The sequence below is a fragment of the Egretta garzetta genome, unplaced genomic scaffold (assembly GCF_000687185.1).
Source record: "Egretta garzetta isolate BGI_Z169 unplaced genomic scaffold, ASM68718v1 scaffold34, whole genome shotgun sequence".
Classification (NCBI taxonomy): domain Eukaryota; kingdom Metazoa; phylum Chordata; class Aves; order Pelecaniformes; family Ardeidae; genus Egretta; species Egretta garzetta.
In genome coordinates, this window is record NW_009259586.1 from 272,854 (window position 1) to 292,758 (window position 19,905).

General features: G+C 42.9%; 1 protein-coding gene across 1 annotated transcript in view; it reads right to left on the reverse strand.

Annotated features, from left to right (window-relative positions):
- Positions 1–16,507, reverse strand: part of STX8 (syntaxin 8) — a 102,926-nt gene extending 86,419 nt beyond the window's left edge. Inside the window, exons 1-3 of the mRNA XM_035893272.1 lie at positions 16,425–16,507; positions 6,418–6,542; positions 4,845–4,937 (exon numbers count right to left, since the gene is read on the reverse strand). Of these exons, the coding sequence (XP_035749165.1) occupies positions 4,845–4,937; positions 6,418–6,532 (208 nt within the window). The 5' untranslated portion in view covers positions 6,533–6,542; positions 16,425–16,507. The remainder of the gene's footprint in view (positions 1–4,844; positions 4,938–6,417; positions 6,543–16,424) is intronic.
- Positions 16,508–19,905: the final 3,398 nt, after the last annotated feature.

Sequence of the window (19,905 nt, forward strand, 5' to 3'; positions counted from 1 at the left end):
GCCGAACACCTTCAAATCCCAGCAACCAAAGGACTTGAGCCAGCTCGGACGGGGGTCAAAGCGTGCAGGATTGTAACTCTATATGATGAAAACATATATTGTTTAGACAAGATGATGAACATTTTTCAAAATGTAAAATTTAATCTTTAATCATTTCTTATTTACAAACTAATCCTAACAATGAGGTAATATATCCGCAGCCCCATTGGTTTTAGTCTCATAACTCAAACAAATTCCATGCACAATGCTAATTAGTTTGTATTAGAGCAAAAATGTTCTTAATAAACAGAAATGTGAAACGACTTCAGGGTTTCTTTTTGATTATGCAATAGCCATGTAAAACAATCTTTAGGAGAAGCATTTTACTGTACATATACCTACTGGGCTGTCTGCACCAGAAGAGATGGGCTTGCGGCTGAACATTGCCCTAGGAGAGATGAATCCTGTCCCTGCTGCACTGTAATTTCTGATGTTATTTTCAGCAAGTCTATGCATCATCAAGAATACTTTCACTCGCTTTCTCTGATTTTACAAGAATACTTCTCTGTGTGTGTATAGAGCAAGAGCTAGAAGAGGGCTCCGGTCTCAGGTGGAGTCTCTAAATTGCATTTTGATGGGAACGTGTCAGGTTAAAAAAAAATTGTATAGCGGGGAAGTCACAGGCTTTGACCACTGGACTGCCACTGAATAAAAGGCTGAGCTGAGGTCACATCAGAGGCTTGTGTGCCACCCACTATGACCAGAGGTGACACAGCAACCTTTATTTGCAAGGCTATTAAAATAAAAATACACAATGCTTCAATTCTTGGTTGGTTTTAGAAATTGGATTTTGACAAGAAATTAAAAATGTTACATAACCATGTAATTAAAGCACTGTTGTGACAGATCATTTGCTTAGAATGAGCCATTTTGGTGAAGAACATCCTGGATATTCACACTGCATACAGGATTCTCTTGACCAGTAAAAGGATGTAAACAGTGGTCTGGTTTTGCAGCTTATCTGTTTAGGAACATATTTATGCTCTGACACAAATTTTAAAGGAGCCAGAAGCAAGAGAATCCATCCTTGATGGTGTATACCAAATGGAGAGCAACACGGTAAAAATGCCCAACACCACAAATTTTGCAAGCTACCAATATTTACCATTCGTCACAGAGTACTGCATGCTCATGCAAGCATGCCACAATGAGAAAGCAACATCTCTATAAGGGTAAAACAAACAGCATTCAGAATTTCTGAAAGCATTCTTCCGAAATTATTGCACTAGATTAGATTGCCTCATCAACAGGGCCAGAGGCCATTTACGCTATTTTTTTTTTTTGTTTAATGTAACAGATGAAAGGATTACAGAAAGTTTTCTGGGGCCAAATTTGGAATTAATGATGGGAAAATTCTTTTGCTAATCCCCCATCTCTCCCACTGCTAGCAGACTCCTGAGGCTGGAAAAAAACAATGTCTCCTGGTACCCTGCTTCTACTTTGCTCATGAGTGCAAAATACTGTGCTCAGGAGGTTTGAAAAGGTACCTTGGCTTTTGAGCACAGCTATACTGAAAATCTCAGTAAAGAATGACATGAGACTCCAATTAAAACTTGGCCGCATCGCAACCAAATCAAAGGATGGGACTCATCTGCTCAGGGTAGACGTCTGCCAAGCAACCACCTCCATCCGAGCCCAGGCTCGCTTTATGATTAGTGGGGAAAAATTGACTTTTCCAGGAGATGCTGTGCCCTGCTCCGAGGTGGATGCATCAGGCAGGCTGGAGGGATCACACCTGAGCAATCCCTGCTGGCGTCTGCTGACTATGGAAGAAGCTCGGAGAGATCAGCCGAAAGACGGGCGCTGCAGGGACGTGGAGCTGAGCAGGGCTGCCGTCACCCAGCCTGCCCGGGGAGAAGGGCCGATTCCTCTGGGGGGCACAGCAACCACCACAGCCAGGCCCGCCTGCAGGATGCCCTCTTACAAACCTTGAACATTGCTCCTCAGCACTGCCTGTCAGCCCACCAAGCGAAGTAAAAATAGATACTGCCAAGTAACTACCCTGCTAAAAGCGAAGTTTAATCATTTTTCAGTCATTTAACAAACACAAAAGCATTTACACATACCAACTCTACTCGGGAAGTAAACTTTGCATAATTAATTGGCCTCCAATATTGTGCATCTGCAAATGCACAGCTACACCAACTGGCACTCAAGGGAAAATGCCTCGGGCCACCTCCAAGAGCTGGGAAGTGCAAATATCTCAACTGAAGAGAGAGACTGAGCTGCTAGGGAAGGAAAAAAGCAGGCCTGGACAACAAGCTGTCTGGAGAATAAGTACAGCTACCCAGCTCCCTAAAGTCTGTTTCATTAACTATCAGACATTATCAGCTACTTCTGAATTAAGCCATGTTTTATCATAACACCAGAACAAGCTAAAGGCACCTAATTACTTGCAGAAGGTGGGAATGTCCAAAGCAGGTCAGGGAAGTGGAAGTCAAGCTTCCCACAGAAACGGGCAATTTGATGGAAAATTTGACTCGAATAAAAAGAAATATTGAAGCAGCACTTAATGAAGATGAACTTCCCCTGCCTCCCCCCAGCACAGCCAATGCCATTATCACTCAGCACTAGGAAGGAAAGAGATTCCAAGTAAGGGGAAATTACAGGGCAGTTATCCTCATCAACCTGACTGTGTAACAGTGACACGAGATTGGCAGAGTGCCCGAGAAGCCTGTAGATAGTTAAGCACAGGGCATAAAATGAGATGTGTAAAGGGAAAGTAGGCCCTGGAAACTATTGCTAGGGATCTCAGCTTTTCCAGTGTGCCAGTGGCAATGAGATGCCCAACTGTATCCCCCTGTATCTGCCAAAAAAACCCCAAAAAACAAAAAACAAAAAAAACCCCCACCACACCAGAAAAAAAGAGGGGAAGATTGCATAAGGTCAGATAAAACATGGGAGTTCCACTTGCTGGGTGGTGATGCAGCCAAGTTCTGAGTGATCTGGTCCCCGCCTGTAAGAGTCAGGCTATTCCCCACCTTTTTCAGACTGCTTAAAGATCTACAAGCAACGCACTCTACATGGCTGGCAGGTTTTATTCCAGTGATTCTTCTAGGAGAGTGAGAAGCTGAGGCAACTCGGCGTTTTCTCTTCGCCCAGGATCTGGCCCGCAGTCAGCAGCAGGCAATCCTCACCACTTTTTACTCTGAGCACTCAGAAAAGTTTCCATCTTTTGAGAAGGAGTTGCCTGTAGCTCAAAAAAATGCTCACATGAAACCATGAAGAATTTTGCTCTAGGCTTTGTAACTCTCTGTAAGACAAGCAAGTCAAACAAAACTGGCATTATTTGCATTATTTGTAAAAAGGAGGGTTAAATGCATTCCCAATTTCACAGATGTTTCAAGGCTTCATTGCTAGAAAAAGTCTGGCATGGTCACGCAGAAATGCGACAGTACAATACACATTACCTTCAGGGTCCCAAAACCATAAGGATTTGGGGAACCTTCCCCTACCCCCAACAGAGGGAAATGGAACACAGATCATATATTTTCCTGATGAGAAACCAAGGTTTCACAGAGAATTAGTAAACATGCTCATGCTTCCCACCTGTTTTCTATTTAGAGAAAAAAAAGCAATTAATGACTTTTTAAACAACGGTTAATAAAAGAAACTTAGGAAACTGAGATTCCTAATTGAAAATGTCTTCAGTCACATGAGGCAGAGGATCAAAATATGACAAGACCACTAAGTATAGTTTCTCCCAGCTGCGCAAGCCATTTCTTAACAATCTTAAGATTAATAAACAAAGACACATTCTAGACATTTCATATCCCTCCTGGATTTAGCCATGTATGCAAGGCAAACACCAGCAAGCTGTCCTCTTACTTTGCTCTCAGTTAGAATGGAGCTCCCAAGCAGTACTTCACGTTACGCGATTGTTAATACGGGAATGCCCTCGCTCTGAGCAGACATGCAGAGAAATACAAGGGGAAAAAACCCATAGCTCCAGGAAGAAGCCGATTTCAGCATATAATTTATTAGCAAGTAAAAGGACATTTACCTTCTCAGTGGTTAAGTACAACACAACCCAAGGATAAACCATATGGCTCAAGTCTTTGTGCAAAGGAGAAAGCTGGCAGGGCTCCACGGCTCTAATTGAACCATTACCATATTGTAAGAAATGAAAAAGTCAGGAAGACTGGAGGATCTGCTCTCCTAGGGACAGTTTCTGTCATGCGAACAATTAAGTGAGTAACAAAGCATATTTAACAGGAGAGCAATTCCACCATTTGGATACTGGCTCATTTTAAAGAAAATAGGTACTCTTCTGGTTCAACACTGCACTTAATGCGATCCTGCGTTCAATGCAGTGAAACCTTCGAAATCCAAATCATTCATAGCAAACAATACAACACTTCTCCTTTAATTGCTGGCTCAAGACTTTTTCATTTAGTTAATAAGGAAAGACATAGAATAAGAATGTTCAAGTGAAACCCAGCAACACATAAAAGCTTACCATAAAAACTGTCATAAAACTGAAAAATGCAAGAGATCAAGTACAAAATTATTTTTGTATCTTGTACAAATAATGACCAATCTTCTCTTTCAAAAGGCAGCCTTGATAAAAATATACCAAGTGTTATACATTGTACATGCACAACAGGGTATGTAGTGAAGCACAATAAAACAACCAGGTCATAATCAGATAGAACCTGTAGCAGCTGTTCGTACATAAGGCTTTACAGTATTGTCTTGCTACTTTGTGGGCAAAAAGCAACGCAGTTGTAGGAGGAGTGAAAAAAAATAATCACAATCTTACATAAAAATGAGGCGAAATGAGTCTCCATGAATCTTGTTCTTACCATTCTGTTCATCCAGCTCATTCCCAATCTCCTGCCCCATTTGCTTTTGCCGGGATATGATTGAAGAAAGAGCATCAAGTCCAGCGTCTTGCTCTGCACCAGAAAAATATATAAAATTACATGAAGAAAATTGCTGATATGCCAGGCTATGTACTGTAAGAGATGTAGGAGTGAAAAAGAGATCTACTTTGTGTTTAAAGAGTTAAAATGTGTTAAGAAAAATACACCAACAGAACATGAAAATGAACCCTTATGGCAACAGCACTCAAAATAATGTGAATGATGGGTAATTAATTTGTCTGCTCTGGCTGGGACATTTAGCTGAAGGCGCCCCCAAAAAAAACCAACCCCCCAAAATCCAAGAATTAACATTCAGCTGTTTCTCAATCATAAATGCAGGATATTTTCTGGCACACACATAGAGATCCCTGATTAGTCTTTTTAAATTTTCCAAGAAACTTTTAACATGAATAAAAGACAAACAGGTGACGCAAACACCAAAGAATTCAAGTAGATTTTTAAAGCTGCAAGAGGATACAGAGCGCATGGAAGAGAGCCTGAGACAGAGGGGACACAGCGGGGGCAGCTGAAGTTTGACATGTTCGCATCAGCTCTGCAGACACTCCTTTACTAAGATCCATATCACCTCTGCTATTCCAGTTTGCAGGTACCACACAGTCCTTAGTAAGCACCTTAACCAAAATGTGGGGCTCTCTTTGCCCAAAGTCATCAAGAAGTGGAACAAGAATTGATGCTGGAGGCTGGGCTGCCAGTGGTCTGACAAACTGCAAAGCAGTGATGCTGCACAGAGCGTGACTGCCAGCCAGCCACAGTTCAGGAGCCAAAAGTGGTACAGGATGGCCAGAAGCCCCTTCCCTTCAACAGGATGAAGGTCTGCCCCCCAAAAGCTCTTTCAGCCTCCCCAAGGGATACCTATGGCATCATCAAAAACTTGATGGAGCTTGAGGTTGCTCCTGGACCGTCCAAACAGAGTTCATGCCATCTCCTGAACTGTAGCTATAACTGGTGTTTCACGGGCAGACTGAAGCAGGCCTTATCTGGAGACTGATTTCATTTGATCACTTCCAACACTTTAATTGCATAGAAATTACCTCATTAACCACCTGATGTCCTCAGGGTGAGGTTCTCCAACACTTCCAAAGTTAGAGATTCCTTACACACACTGAGGGCCAAAATCTAAAGACCCTTTCCAGGTTAGTTAATTCTTACCTTGTTCCAATTCAACAATACCCCTAATACACCCCAGCCTGAGGCACAGCAAACTCTGTGCAATTAACCAGATCTCCACTGTAAACCAAAACCATGAATATGGTTGAAATCGGGGATGCCCTGTACGTTCTTTGAAAATTTGATTTAAGAAGAATATTTAAGAAGTTAAGAATATTGCAAGCACAATACTTCTCCTGCAAATACATAAACCAACCACCTGGAATTATTATGTTTGACATCTCCAGATAATGAAACTTCAGCACAGGTTATTGTATTGACTTTCTAATAAGTGCCCTTCTCAGACTACAAGCGATGCTTACAAAAAACAGAGAGACTCTTGTACCTTCTATGATCCTTCGCTGCTGCTGCCTGAGATCATCAAAGCCAAGCCCTCTGGTTTCCTCAGATTCTTCCAAGAGCCACGGGTTGGTTATGCCTCGTTTGACCCCTCCCGTCATTAGGCTAGATCTGAAAATAACTTCAGTAAATAATTTTCATCACAAAACCCCCTCATAGTGTAATTTGTGCTTGCAAGACTGTCTGGCAGAGTCAGAAGTGTACGTATGTGTTGCACTCCATGTGCTTCTCTGCAATCATAGAAGGAATTAGCCAAAAAGAATCCAACAATCTCCAATAACAAATACATCTCACAGGCTCCATAATGCTGCCTAGAAGAGGTAAAGCAGGGAGAGAATTAATTCTGCAGTAAACAATTAAACTACATGGTGAAACGTATACCATACACTGTATAATATATTCACATTAAATATTGCTTGCATGTAGAACACATGGCATTCAAAACAGCTACAAAAACATCAGGGTTACTGGGAATACACATATTATTCATGTATTTGCTATGTGGTCAAAACACAAACTTACAAAAAAACCTGAGACGCAGTCTGAAAGCTTCCAACAGTGAAAGGATCAACACATTAATACAGACGCGAATCAGATGAGATGATTCATTTTCTGCAATCCTGATCAAACCTAAAGGGGAACATTTCTGCATTTCAAAAACTGGAACGGGAAGTCATGCAGTTACTCTCCTGCATTTCCTAGGCTGGCATCAGCGTGGACAAGCCGCCAGGCACACACATTCTTAGATGAAAGAGTAATCAACTTACAGGTTTTCTTTTAAAAAAGAATTACGACCTGAGCTTGTTCGCGTTATAGACACTTCCCTGGTTATGGAAAACAAGTTTTTCACGTCCAGGGCATGTAAATTCAAGTAGCAAAATGAAATGCCACTTAAATATTTTTCTCAATACCAGATTTCTGGTTTCTGCCTTTCAGCTTTTCTGTAGGTAGATTATATGACAGACTGTGAGCCACTTAAACCCCAAACTGCAACTCACATTTGGGGTAAGAGTTGTTGTAAGATCAGTCCCTCGAGCAGCACAGAAGTGAGAGGTTTGGCTTTCTGCTTTGTTTCTTTTTAACTCTGTATTTTATTCTCATTTTACCTTTGCCCTGCTCTTTCCCAAAGCACTCCCACAAAGAGAACAAGAACAGAGAGCATTTTTAGGATCTTTCAAATTCTCAAAATTTTTTAATTATGCTAAGACATCTTTTCTTAAATTTTTTAAAGTTTTTTTTAATTGAGTCCAGGTCCCTTCTCTGCGAGATATACTGCAACGCTGTATGGTATGCACATATGCTCAAATTCATTTTGTGGTCAAACCCCTGTATCTAAAATAGTCAACTCTGCACAAGTCTCAGTGGAGCTCGGAGGAACCCGATCAGCAGGGCCCGGGAACCCCGATCGGCAGGGCCCAAGAACTCCTCCAAGCCGATCAGGGCTCAGCTCCATGGAGGGGCGACTGAAGTCTTACAGCAAGGGTACTCAAGCAAAACCCAGAACTTGTGTCTAGGCGTTCCTTGAGGAATTATGGTGAACTAGAGACATCTCCTGGCCGTGAGATGAATCAACACTACTGAAAAATAATTCATTTCCACCACATGAGTTTTGGGCCATCCATAAATTCAATCCCCAAAAAACCACCCTTGTCCGTGTGCAGCACACTAGGCACTTTGTATAGCATTCATGGCCAGTTAAATTCGAGAACACTTAACTTCTTCTGACTTAAAATTTTATCATATTCATTCGACTTCATCTCAAGGGAACAAATTTGTCAGAATAAAAAAAATAATTAAAAAAATAATTTTTTCTGCTACAGGACTAAAAAGTGCTTATTGCAAATCACAACATCTCACTTAAGGATGCTGATGATGCTGTAACACCTCTCCAGAGCAGAACCCTGACTGCCCCACCGGCCATCGTGGGCAGAGGAGCTGGGATTCTTCTGTATGCCGGTCCTTTGCTCTTCCATTAAAACTTACACCTATTTATCAAGGTAGGGAATCAGGCTTGATTAGACAAAGATAGACACTTTCTTCATCGCTTTGGGGAATTAAACATGCTCTTCTATTCTCTAGCCCCACAACAACTGCTACCAGCTTCACAAATCGAAATGCAATGGAAGCATTACACTTCTGAAGACACAAAGATCATTACAGTTCCCCAAGTTCAGCAGTTCAATTAGCAAGCACACAAAATCTAGGGTTAACAATGTCTGACAAAATTACTTAAATAAAGCAATTGGAACATAAAGCTCTCTGCTTGCCAAAAAGAGCACAACTATTTCTGCCTGTTAAAAAAAGTCAAGGCAAGCAAATTTGAAATAATTTGCACTGCTTGCTCTCTCCCTCCCCCCTAATAATCTGCCCTATTCTTGTAGGTTGGGTCATGACAACTGGTCCACTCGTTACAATAATCTTTTTGACATGTTTGGTAACTACCTTCCCACACAACACAGCATAACTTCCTACTTCCTCTGATCTTACCATGTTTCGCTTTGGTGGTGTGAAGATTAAAGCTTATCCAATTAGCCACCCACTGCCTCCGCCAAGTTAATCACGTAAATCTTTGAAACCGTCACAGAGCAGTGGAGTGTGTGGATAGCTTTTGATTATAGGAGCAGATTTAACTAATTACGAGGCTTAGCAATGCACCCAAGTATAAAAGATGATGGGGTTTAAACTCTGGGAGCTATGTCACTGCTTAACAAGGAAGGGCTTATCTTCCAGATGGCATTGTTTCACTGATAATTCTTATAAAACTTCCCAAGTAACTTAGATTAGTCAACCAGCACTTACTTTAGACCAAGGCCACACATCAAGGCTTAGGGTTTTAGAAGACTGATCAGCAAGACTGAGTTTTAAACAAAACCTGGGTCATATGACAATTGGGTGGATGATCACTTGAAGATTCCCTTAATGATACAGTTGTACAGTGGGGCTCTTTGAAGTGCCCAGAGCACCTCAGCTTGGCTTCACAGGTCAACCTCCAAGGCAATGGCGAAGAAGCAGGGGTATTCTCTCACTTACAATTTAATTGCTCACACTGGCAGGCTGTGTATTTTAGGAAGCTCCAAGCTAGTAAATAAAACAAGTATAATTTTAACATACAAACGTTCTCTCCCCCTCCAAAAAAAACCAACCCCAAACAGGTAGCACAAGCACTTCCAAATCCACCATATGAGCACAAGCACTTCCAAATCCCCCCCAGGTACCTTCCCAGGTAGAGACTCCCCCACGAGAACAGCTCCCAATAGGAAGCCTACAGCATTCCCAGCAGCTGGCAGAGGACCTCCCCGGCTCCACCAGCACAAGAACCAAAAGCAGCAGATCTCACATTCAAGGAGATGCCATGTTGCCCTTGACACCACTTACCTGCACTTTGGTTTACTGGTCCCACTGGCTCATCAACTGGAAGCTGCACAAGCCGGGTGCCACATGGGATGCCAGAGAGCCGATTTGCAGAACACAACTACTTGGCAACACCTTCAGGATCACTAATTCCTGCCCACTACAGAGGCACAGCAGCTTCGCACTGCAGAACAAGCGGCTCCCAAGCACCTTGTGCTCGTACAGGACAGTGGGCGCCCGCAGAGGAGCAGCACAAAGCAAGCAACAAGCTGGAAGTGTGTTTGCACAGTTGTACAGGCACACTCATCTTGGAAAAACATGTCCACTTGAAATGCTGAGCATCTGGGTGGTGGAGTTGTGGCAAGAAATGACACAGAGGAGATGTCCCGACACCAGGGTAGGCATCCCCAGGGAAGGTTACCTTTGTAACGTTTGTGCTCACATTTTATTTCACAGCAGTCTCACTTTCCTATGCAAACCCTCAAAATTTACACCGCAATAAACATTTAAATCAGAGATTAATCTTGCTATCAAATATTACCATCTTCTTTCTACATCATCCCTTACTTTCCATGCAAGATTGGACATAGCACAATACTAAATATATTAGAAACCAGCTTATACAGTCCTCATCAAAACAGTCTTGCCTCTACAGCCCACTTGCACTCCTTGGGAACAAGGATTATAAAAAAAAAAAAAGGATAATTCTTTCAGAGGGCTACTTTCGGGACAAGACGCAGCACTAAGTTCATGCCTGAAGCTTTGCGCGGCAGCTGAAGTCCACCTGACCACAAGCAACATGAACAGGAGCCTCCAAGCAGGTCTCAGCTTGGCATTTGTTCTCACTGCAGACCCAGCATGCCCACGCCAGAACAACACCATGACACTGCTGGTACAGAAACAACCTTGGGCAGGAAACTTCTGGTAGTTTTGAGCACTTAGGAGGCAAAACATCACACACAGAGCTCAGCCTTGAAAGCTGCCCTCTGACTGACATTTTTTCCTGAGGCTAATGAGCGAGAAGCTTTAATAACAGGAATGCAGGCCCAACCTGAAGTACAATGCAGGGTTTGCCTTACTTTTCTCTGTCGTGTTTAAATACCCGGTCTTTGCTATTCCTTGTAAGCACAAGTATATGCGGTTTTCTGATAACCACAGTCCTGACTCCAGCAAGGTCCTTAAGGAAATTCTGGTATGCCCTGCAGGAAGAGAGATGCAAATGCCACTTGGACACAGAGCAAACCAAGGAGACTTTACTATCTTAGAGGAATCTTCCTTAAATTTGGAGTAGGCACAACAACCCTCAGGTTTTAACAGGCGCTGCACGTGCTGCTCACATGAGGATGCACTCACATCCGCATGTGCTGTAACCTACAGAGTGCTTTCAGGTGACAAGTGGTATGACAGGAGATGACCCAAGTACAGAGACATGAGGAGGGTGTTGAGACAATTACAACTATGTTGGCTCATGACTACATGACCAAAGATACGTCAATCCTGGAAAATCCTGCCCCAGCCCCTAGATTTGATCTTAACGACTCAAGCCTCAGACATTCTTGAGCATGGGTTTCCGGATGGACAATTCACCCCTTCTTCCACCCTTTCCATCAATCTCCTAGACACAAGGCTAATCACATCCGACCTACAGCCAGGAGGGCTTCTAACAGTAACCGTAACCAGCAGGGAGGAAAGAAAGCAGGATGGAGCTTTAAAGGCGCCTAAGCAACTATTTTTAATCTTATTTTCCAAAGAGCATTTGCTCCTCCATAAACAACAGCCAGATTCACAAAAGCATTTAAGCACCTAATGGCTAACTGGGGAACGTTGGGCACTCGATGTCTATTTGGCATTAGGCAAAATGCCTGTTTGGAATAAGGCCTAAATGCCCTACACCTGACAAAGTATTTAAGCAGAAAAGATGGTAACACACATTAAAAAAAAATGGACTCCTCTAAAAGTTACCTAGGGTAGCTATTACTTAAGGCATTTTGTGTCCCATAGCTATCAAAAGTTTTCTATATTTTTTTAAAAATTCAAAGAGAAACCAAGAAAGGCACATTAAAGTACAATTTATTTATTCACTGGTGATCAACATACACTTCTACATACTGACTACCTGGTCAGGCAAGAGGAGGAATATTCTTGACTCCTTTGCCTCCACAAATGTTTAAAGACTCACAAAATTTGGTATTGTGATTTCCAGAGACTCAACCTTTTCAGTTGCTTTTTTCACTTCTTGCTTTCAAACAGTGTGAAACCATGGGGATTTCTACTCCACTAAAGTCTCTGCTCGAATAACCTGCACAGATCTCTTTCCAAGGAGAAAAGAGGGGAGAAGATACTGAAATTGCCTACTGAAAACCAATTAAAGAAAATTTAACTGACCCTGCTCAAGCAGAGTCACATAAACAGCACAAACTTTCCCCTGGAAAATTCCAGTTGCATCTTAATTAAGGCCGACAACGCCGGAAGGTAAACTAATGCTATACCAAAGTACCGTAGTGTCCTGCCCTGTGTTCTGGCCCAAGTTGTCAGTTAGCATAAATACTAAGAGCATTAAGGCCACTGTACTTCACAATCAGAAACAGCTTTACAGCAGTTTTCAAAGGATGTAAAACTCACTGAATGGTGACCAAATATAAACGAAGATTAATTCTAGTAAAACCTTCACAGTTACAGGCCATGGGGACAATAAATATGTGATCAGTGGTGCAAGAAGGTTAATGAAAGCAATGACTGCTGGAAAGAAAAAGACTTCTGAAAATGTGTGCTGTCACATCGGAGATGGATTAGATACAGAAAACCAATACAAAACCAGAGAAAAGTGTCACTGCTAGAACTTAATCAAACAACATGTGCTGATTTTTCTAATGCAGTGGGAAAAGCTGACTTTCAGACTTCAGACACGCTGAAGAGTGGCCTTTGCCACCTACTGAAATCCAAAGCAGGCCGTTCCAGAACTCTGCAACAATTTCAGAGAAACCCAGTGCTGCAAATAGCGGGTTAACCCTACCAGAAGCTGTCGTCTTCTGTCCCTCGAAGCAGTACGGCAGGCAGGGGAGACAAGCTCCTTCCCTACTGACCTACATGCAGGTCAGGCTCAGGCAAGAGAGAAAAGTTTGACCTATTGGCACAAGATTCAGGACCCAGCTACGTCTCTGCCCGCACGACTGAAAACAAGACCTACACGGGAGAATATGGAAGGGGTGTGAACTCACCAGGCAGAGAATAGTTGGCATAGTTTTATCCATTTTTAATTAAAGAAGTTAAAAGAACACTAAAAAACTTCAAGCCTTGCAACACTAACAAATAAATATTGTCTGTGATGTTATCTTGTGCTGGAAAATACTGGTTTCCCTGATCATTTCTAACAGAGCTTGAAATTATCACAGGATTCTGACATTTTCCTCCCGTCTGCCTCAACACCGTCACGTCAGGGCAGGCCTAGGTCGAATCCTTGCCCTTTGCCTGTTCCACAGCAGAAACATGCCAACGCTGCCCTGCCACAGCAGGGACGGCCATGCTTCAGAAGGCCAGAGCAGTTGATGGGCTGCTCAGAGTAGGCGATGCACCAGAGGTTTCTCACATCATCAGTCCCCGTAGACATTTTGCCTCCTTGCTGTTTTACATGTTTCAGTTGACTCAGCAATAGATGTAAAAGCCAGCATCAATCCATTAACTGGATTTGCACCACACTCTGGAGAATGCTAAACCTAAAACAATTTAATGGATTCGATCAAAGTCTACAGTTTTACCATCCGCAGCAGCTGTTGCGTTGACAACATCTGGTTACGCAAAGACAGCAAACCACACAGTGAAACACATTGCTTGGGCTGTACCAAACACTGCACCAGAGAACAAATGCAAGCAGAAACCAACCTCTACACCATGTGACTGAACAGGCCCTTACAAAGCACAAGTACACACATGAATACAGGAAACTATCACTTTGAGTATCTCTTATACCTGCTCCAAGATACACAAATTAAACAAGCTAGAAAAAAAAATATCTTATTTTCAACAGTAGGACACAACGCTCACATTGGTACCAATTTTTTTACTACCCAATAGCTTGAAAACAATCTCTGCCTTTTTCAAGAGCACGACGCTGAAAAGGGGCTGGTTCTCAAAAAACATCAACAGAAAGGCTTACATATTTCTGCAAATGTGTGAGGACTTAAGCATATATAAAGCTTTGTCCTGTTCTAAGACTGAGGGCTGACATATTGCAGAAAGGTGAGAAACTTCTTCAGGAGGGCTCTAACACTCCCCTTCCCACAAGTAACCTTACACGTGCACGTATAAAATGCAACACTGTATTTGCTACAGAAAAGGTCCCATGAATATAGTGCATTAGAAAATGCCTGCCACCTAGAAGCACAAGCTAAAAATTTTTTAAAAATACATATTTCTATCGCATGTCCATATTGGAGAAGTACAGCTGCTCTCCTCAGAGGCAGATCTCACTACACCACGGGTCAGCAGGGGCGAGGAAGCTCTGTCCAGCCACATCGTATGACCCAGGCCACACATGCAGCATCGTACAGGGCTTACAGGGCAGAGCACAGCCCCTCGTATAACCCACAGCCAGCCTAAGTAGTCTGCACCTGCTGCATTAAAACTTCCCACTCATCAACAAAATAGGTGCCTGGGCCCAACAGCCGTGATTTCATATACAACTTCAGAGAACGTAGGTTCACTTTTTTAAAAATATGAGGCTTTAAAACAAAGTTGTACCAATTACAGCCTACACTCAAGAGTAATTTCATTGACCATGGAAATATAGAGAGCTCTGCAAACTCAGAGACTGCAGCTCCACTTCTCTTCTGCACCATTTTGCAGGACAGAAGATTACCCAAGTCTGCAAAGGAAAAATTAGGAAGAGTAAATGCACTGGAATTTAGCCAAAATGGTGACTCCCACACAGAACAGTATTTAGCGACCTGCATGGGCTCAGGAGACAGGTAAGTCACGCTCTTTGATAGTGGGGCTTTTCATTTTTTGCAGGAATGTTGGCTCAGGGCTAATAGAGATCAAAGCATATCACCCAATGAATCACGAGGATGCTTCTGAAGTCATCCCTCAACACATGCCACTTCAATTCTGACATACCACAGCCCTAATCCTGTGCTAAGGTGGTAAATCTACTACCCATTTTCTTGCAGAGGAAGGAGGAAATAGCAGCTTCATTTTGTTGTCTGTAGCCTGGCTACCAGCTTAGGAAGAAGACTTAGATATTGCTACCCCTTTTCTCCTCTCTCTCCTCCAGCAATTAATTCATTGGGCAGTTTAAATGCATTGAAAGGAAAAGGAGTCTCAAAGAATGACCAACTTTTCCAACACAGATGAAGAGGCAGAAGAGGCAGAGCCATTAGAGCATCCATAGCATGCGCAGAGCTCCAGACTGAAGCCAGGATACTCTCTCTTGACCAGTGGGGATGTCACTGAAAACACATGGGGAAAGAGAAGGAACAAGGAGAAAAGGGAGGGTGGGTTATGCTATTTGAATTGGGAAAGAGAAGTGTAACAAATTCACAGGAACCTCTCAATTCTGCTGCTCAGCAAGCATTTTTAACTCAGTATTTTAGTGAGACGTGAAAGCTCCTGGATGTAAAGTAGCTGCAAGGAGCTCCTCAGCAAGACACATGCTCATGCGGAAACTGAAGCTACCAAAAACCCTGAAGTACAAGGGGAGCAAATAGCAAATACTCCCAAATAGAATTCCATAGGCAAAAGCTGGTGCTGACCTAACTAAAAAAGGACAAAATTCAAAAGGCCATTAACAAAGCACTAGAAACAGCCCGTCCTTCCTTATTCCACTGCAGGCTGAGTTTGCAGGACTGCAACACCTGCAGTAAAAGATGTCTTTTTATATAATTATACACCAAGGCAATGCCTAACATGGTTTGTATGTTATGGACAAAGCACCTGTGTGACTCCCACCAAACCCAACTTATACACTGCTAATAATTTATTTACTCGGGCAAGAGGCCTGAACTTCACACATCAATAAAAAGCTCTGCCTTTCTTCCTGATCAGAGACCACCAGGGATGGATTCTCTCTAAGAACCTGTTAGAGATGACAGGTACAACTCCTTCCACTAGAAAGGGGCTATATAAGCACTGCATAAGGAGAGCACAGTTTGCAGTCTATTAACCATATTTTTCCCAGCTGTGAAGGACATACCAAAATGGAAATGAAAATGTGAAAGCCCCCGCTGACTGCAGCACAATATGACCACCAGGGACCATTTGAAGCTCAAGCCTCACCCTGACTGTTTTGTTTCCAACAATTCATGTAGACCTTGTACGGTGGCACCTGTCAGTCCCATTCAGTGGCTGACTCTCCCAGATCACTTAGTATTACCTCTTCCAAGAAACTCTCCAGACCCTCTCAGTGGCTGACTCTCCCAGATCACTTAGTCAGTATTACCTCTTCCAAGAAACTCTCCAGACCCTCATCCTCCCCAGCTCTGTAGACATATGATACTGTCACTAAAACACCCACATGATTTCTAAGCAAATGAAACCGTAGTTTGCTAGATGTAGAGGTAAATTAGTTCAACAAAATGCATTTAACATTATCTTCAGATGTATTCAAAGCACAAATCACATTGTTCGTTGGAGGTGACAATGCCATACCTTATCACATCTGGTTCTGTGCCTTCATTCTTGTAAGATGCCTGAAGTTGTTTCTGCCGTGTGAGAAGGTCATCCACCAAATTCTGCCTCCTGTCTCCCTCCAGCTGTGTGCTGATGAGGCTTCATTAAGGACCAAACTTCAAAACACTGAAAAACTTTAGTTTTATTATGTAAAATAATACCTGTCATACATTCTTAAAATAAATCAGATCTCCTGATGATCAAAATTAACTAGAGTAACCATTTTAATCCAAGAAAAGGCTGTAACAGCTAAGGGAAGGATAGGTCACATGTTTCTGAATAAAATCTGGTGTTATTCTAAATGTGTTTACACTTACATACCTCAAAAAAAAAGTTTCATACAGTGACCACAGAGTGATCTCCAGGTCATCATCTCTAATAAGACAACCAGAAGGCTATTTACCACCAAATCAACATAAGCATTAAGAGTAGCATTTCCCCCCTCCATAATCCAACATAATTCTTCATTTGTCACTAAAAAGTCCCACACAGTTGATCCCTACTATAATATTGACAGTGTACAATAGTACTGCACGGGGTAAGCTTGGGGAAGGATGAGTCTTCTTATAAAGAGCTCCAACTTACACTGTTACAATGGAAATGGGGCAGGCCCAAACAGAATAGAGTTTTTAAAATCAGCAGGGTACTTCACATCTTATTTCACTGGGGGCTCGTAACACAGACTAGGTGAGTAGCTCTCAGCCAAGCAATCAGCAAACAACCAAAAATTTACTTTGAGCATCTGTTTCCCTTTGCCATTCATCAGCAGAACACCCCAACAGCCACCAATGCAGCAGAAAAACAATTCATGCAGTATCTCTGAAGACAAGGTGCCCTGAGGTGCCACAGCTTTGGCAGGGGACATGTGTTTGCTTTTTCTTTTTTTTAATTAAGCTGAGTGACATTTTGAAGGACTACTAACTCTCTTCCAAGTACTGTTCAGTAGATTATGCAATAGCTGAACTGAATTGTGTATGTTTTCTGCCGCAGCAGTAGAATTCGCCTGCTCTGAAGCACTTACTGGACACGAAAGTTTTATCCCTGGCCATCAGCACAGCCCTCAGGGGCCCATGCTTAGGAGGGATTTCTGCTATAGTCAGCTTGAAGTTAAACATTCATTCATTAAATCAGATTGCCGCTGGACATCTTCAGGGAGACAGACATACTATTTTGACTCCTTAAGCCTGCCTATCCCAGCATATGGAAAGAGCAGCAAACGCAAGCCAGGCCACAGGGTGATGCTCCTAGAAATTGAGGCTTTCTTCTTTCTAAGGCATATTTTAAAGCATTTTGACATCATTCTGAAGATGCAGTTCCATTGCTCCCTAAGGCAGTCCAAGTCAGAGCTGCCACAACCCTGCCCACACCCCGAACAAGGCTTTGTGCTTCCTTTTTTGCAAGGGCTGGCAGCCAGCGACTGAGCCAAGAGAAAATAACAGATTAGCGACTTCTCTGCTAGATGAGCGATCTTAGCTCAGAAACCAGCCACTCAACCAGCAGTGTCGGCACAGCACACAGGCAAGACAATGGCAGCTCTGAGATTATTCAGACCGTCTTGTTAAGCTTCGCTCTGGCACAGACATAGCCAAAGCCAGCCTCGTGCCCACCATACCAGAGGTGCCCCGGCTCCCAACTCTTCCTGCACTACAGCTGCAATGAAAATACTTAACAGCAGCACGGGCAAAGTTCTAGTGACAAAGTCTTCTACACCAGGATGAGGGAACAACCCTAACCGTGTGGCAGAGCAATTACAGCATATTTTTTCCGTTCTTCCCCCCCAGTACGGAAAGGTCAGCGAGTTGATGTTTATGCAGATACATTTGGTGTGTTGATACAGCCCGAAGCAGTAAGTCCTTCAGCTGATCGATCTTCTCTTGGAGATTCTGCAATGATGATCTGATAATCACATTGAGCTGAAGGGGAAGAAAGAAATTTTTTTCAGTCCAAGTTATGTTTGCATAAAATGTACCTCTACTACATGCAGGTGACAATGTATTTAACTTCAGCTGTACTAGTGCGAAGGACACTGTTCTAAACCAAGAAAGCCTGCCTTAGAGCCACAAAGGGAACAATGCAGATAACTGGTTTGGACCGCTTACAAAATGATGAGAGAAGTAATACTAGTTTTGCAAACACAACTCCAATGTATTTGTGCCATTTAATATGGAGAGCTTTCTTTCAAGTCTTTATAAACACAATCCTTCATATGGGCAAAACATTTCAGCACATTTTCATATTTTCCAGTTAGCTTTCCAGTTCTTTCCTCTGATCTTTAATACAAATACAGGCGCCAGCTTCTTCTGCCACCAGGTTTCTTTCCCAGCTTCCAGGATTAGAGGGAAGGTTGCTACAGGTTCAGGCATTCACTCCACTGAACTCCTCCTGACTTTAAACTAAAGAGCCCAAAGAAATTCAGATTTCCTCCATTTCCCTTCTCGTCAGCACCTACAACTCCCAACCCTTTCTCACAACTGATCTGCCCAAGATTCAGACACATCTGTTCTCACTAAAAATGTAGTTAAGTTGTTGCATTCTTCCCTGCTGCAAGCAAGCCCAAGGCTTGCGGGAATCCTCCGCCTCTCTCCCCACCCCTTCCCAAGTTTAGCTGATGTTATCTTCTGGGGTTTTTTCCTCCTTAAAACATTCTTTCTTTTAATTCCCGTTATGTAGAACATACTAGGAAACAACATTGTAACTGCAATTAAGTATGCAAGTCATCCTAATTAAGACTTTATATGCTTCTTGTTTAGAAGCTATCAGCCCCGCTGTGGGTTACAATGGTTAGCAACCTCAGATGCTCTGTGCGACGAACCAGTAACAGCAAAGGACTATCTGCTACGGCTCTCATTCCTGCGTTCTTCAAGACGCAGAGGCAGCAGCCAGACACAGATGTCTCACTGAAAGGCCACTGTGCTGCCTAGAGCTATACCGCCCTCTGTATCCGCAGGCGGATGAACCGGGAGTTCCCCCAAAACACCCCACCTGATAGCATCAGAAGTTTAAATCTCTCTGACCAAGCAGGACGTGTTCTCAGATGCTACCAAATGCGACAACAGAAAGCAGATGCAGCCACAGCAAGGCAGTGTGAGAGTATGCAGCTGGGCAAAAAGCTGCAAAATCCACCTTCAGACCCAAAGCCGCCAATCACTAAGGCAACGTTCCCAAAGCCAGGATGGGATATAAGTGCTGTTAGGGAAGTTCAAGCCACTGCATACCCTCTAGCTCTGCAATCAGGTAATAAAAGGCCTTTTCATTTCCCACATACATTTCCTGCACTTATGTCCAGGTGGAGAACACTGCATTTAATCGGCCCAGAACAGCAAAGTACCGTAAGGTATATATGCCCAAGGAAGCCATCTCACATACAGACTACCTCTGCTACTCTGGCCAGAAACCGCAGTGCTATAACAAAAGATTGCACTTCCATTACAGGGGGAAAAAAAAAAAACAAAAAAATAAA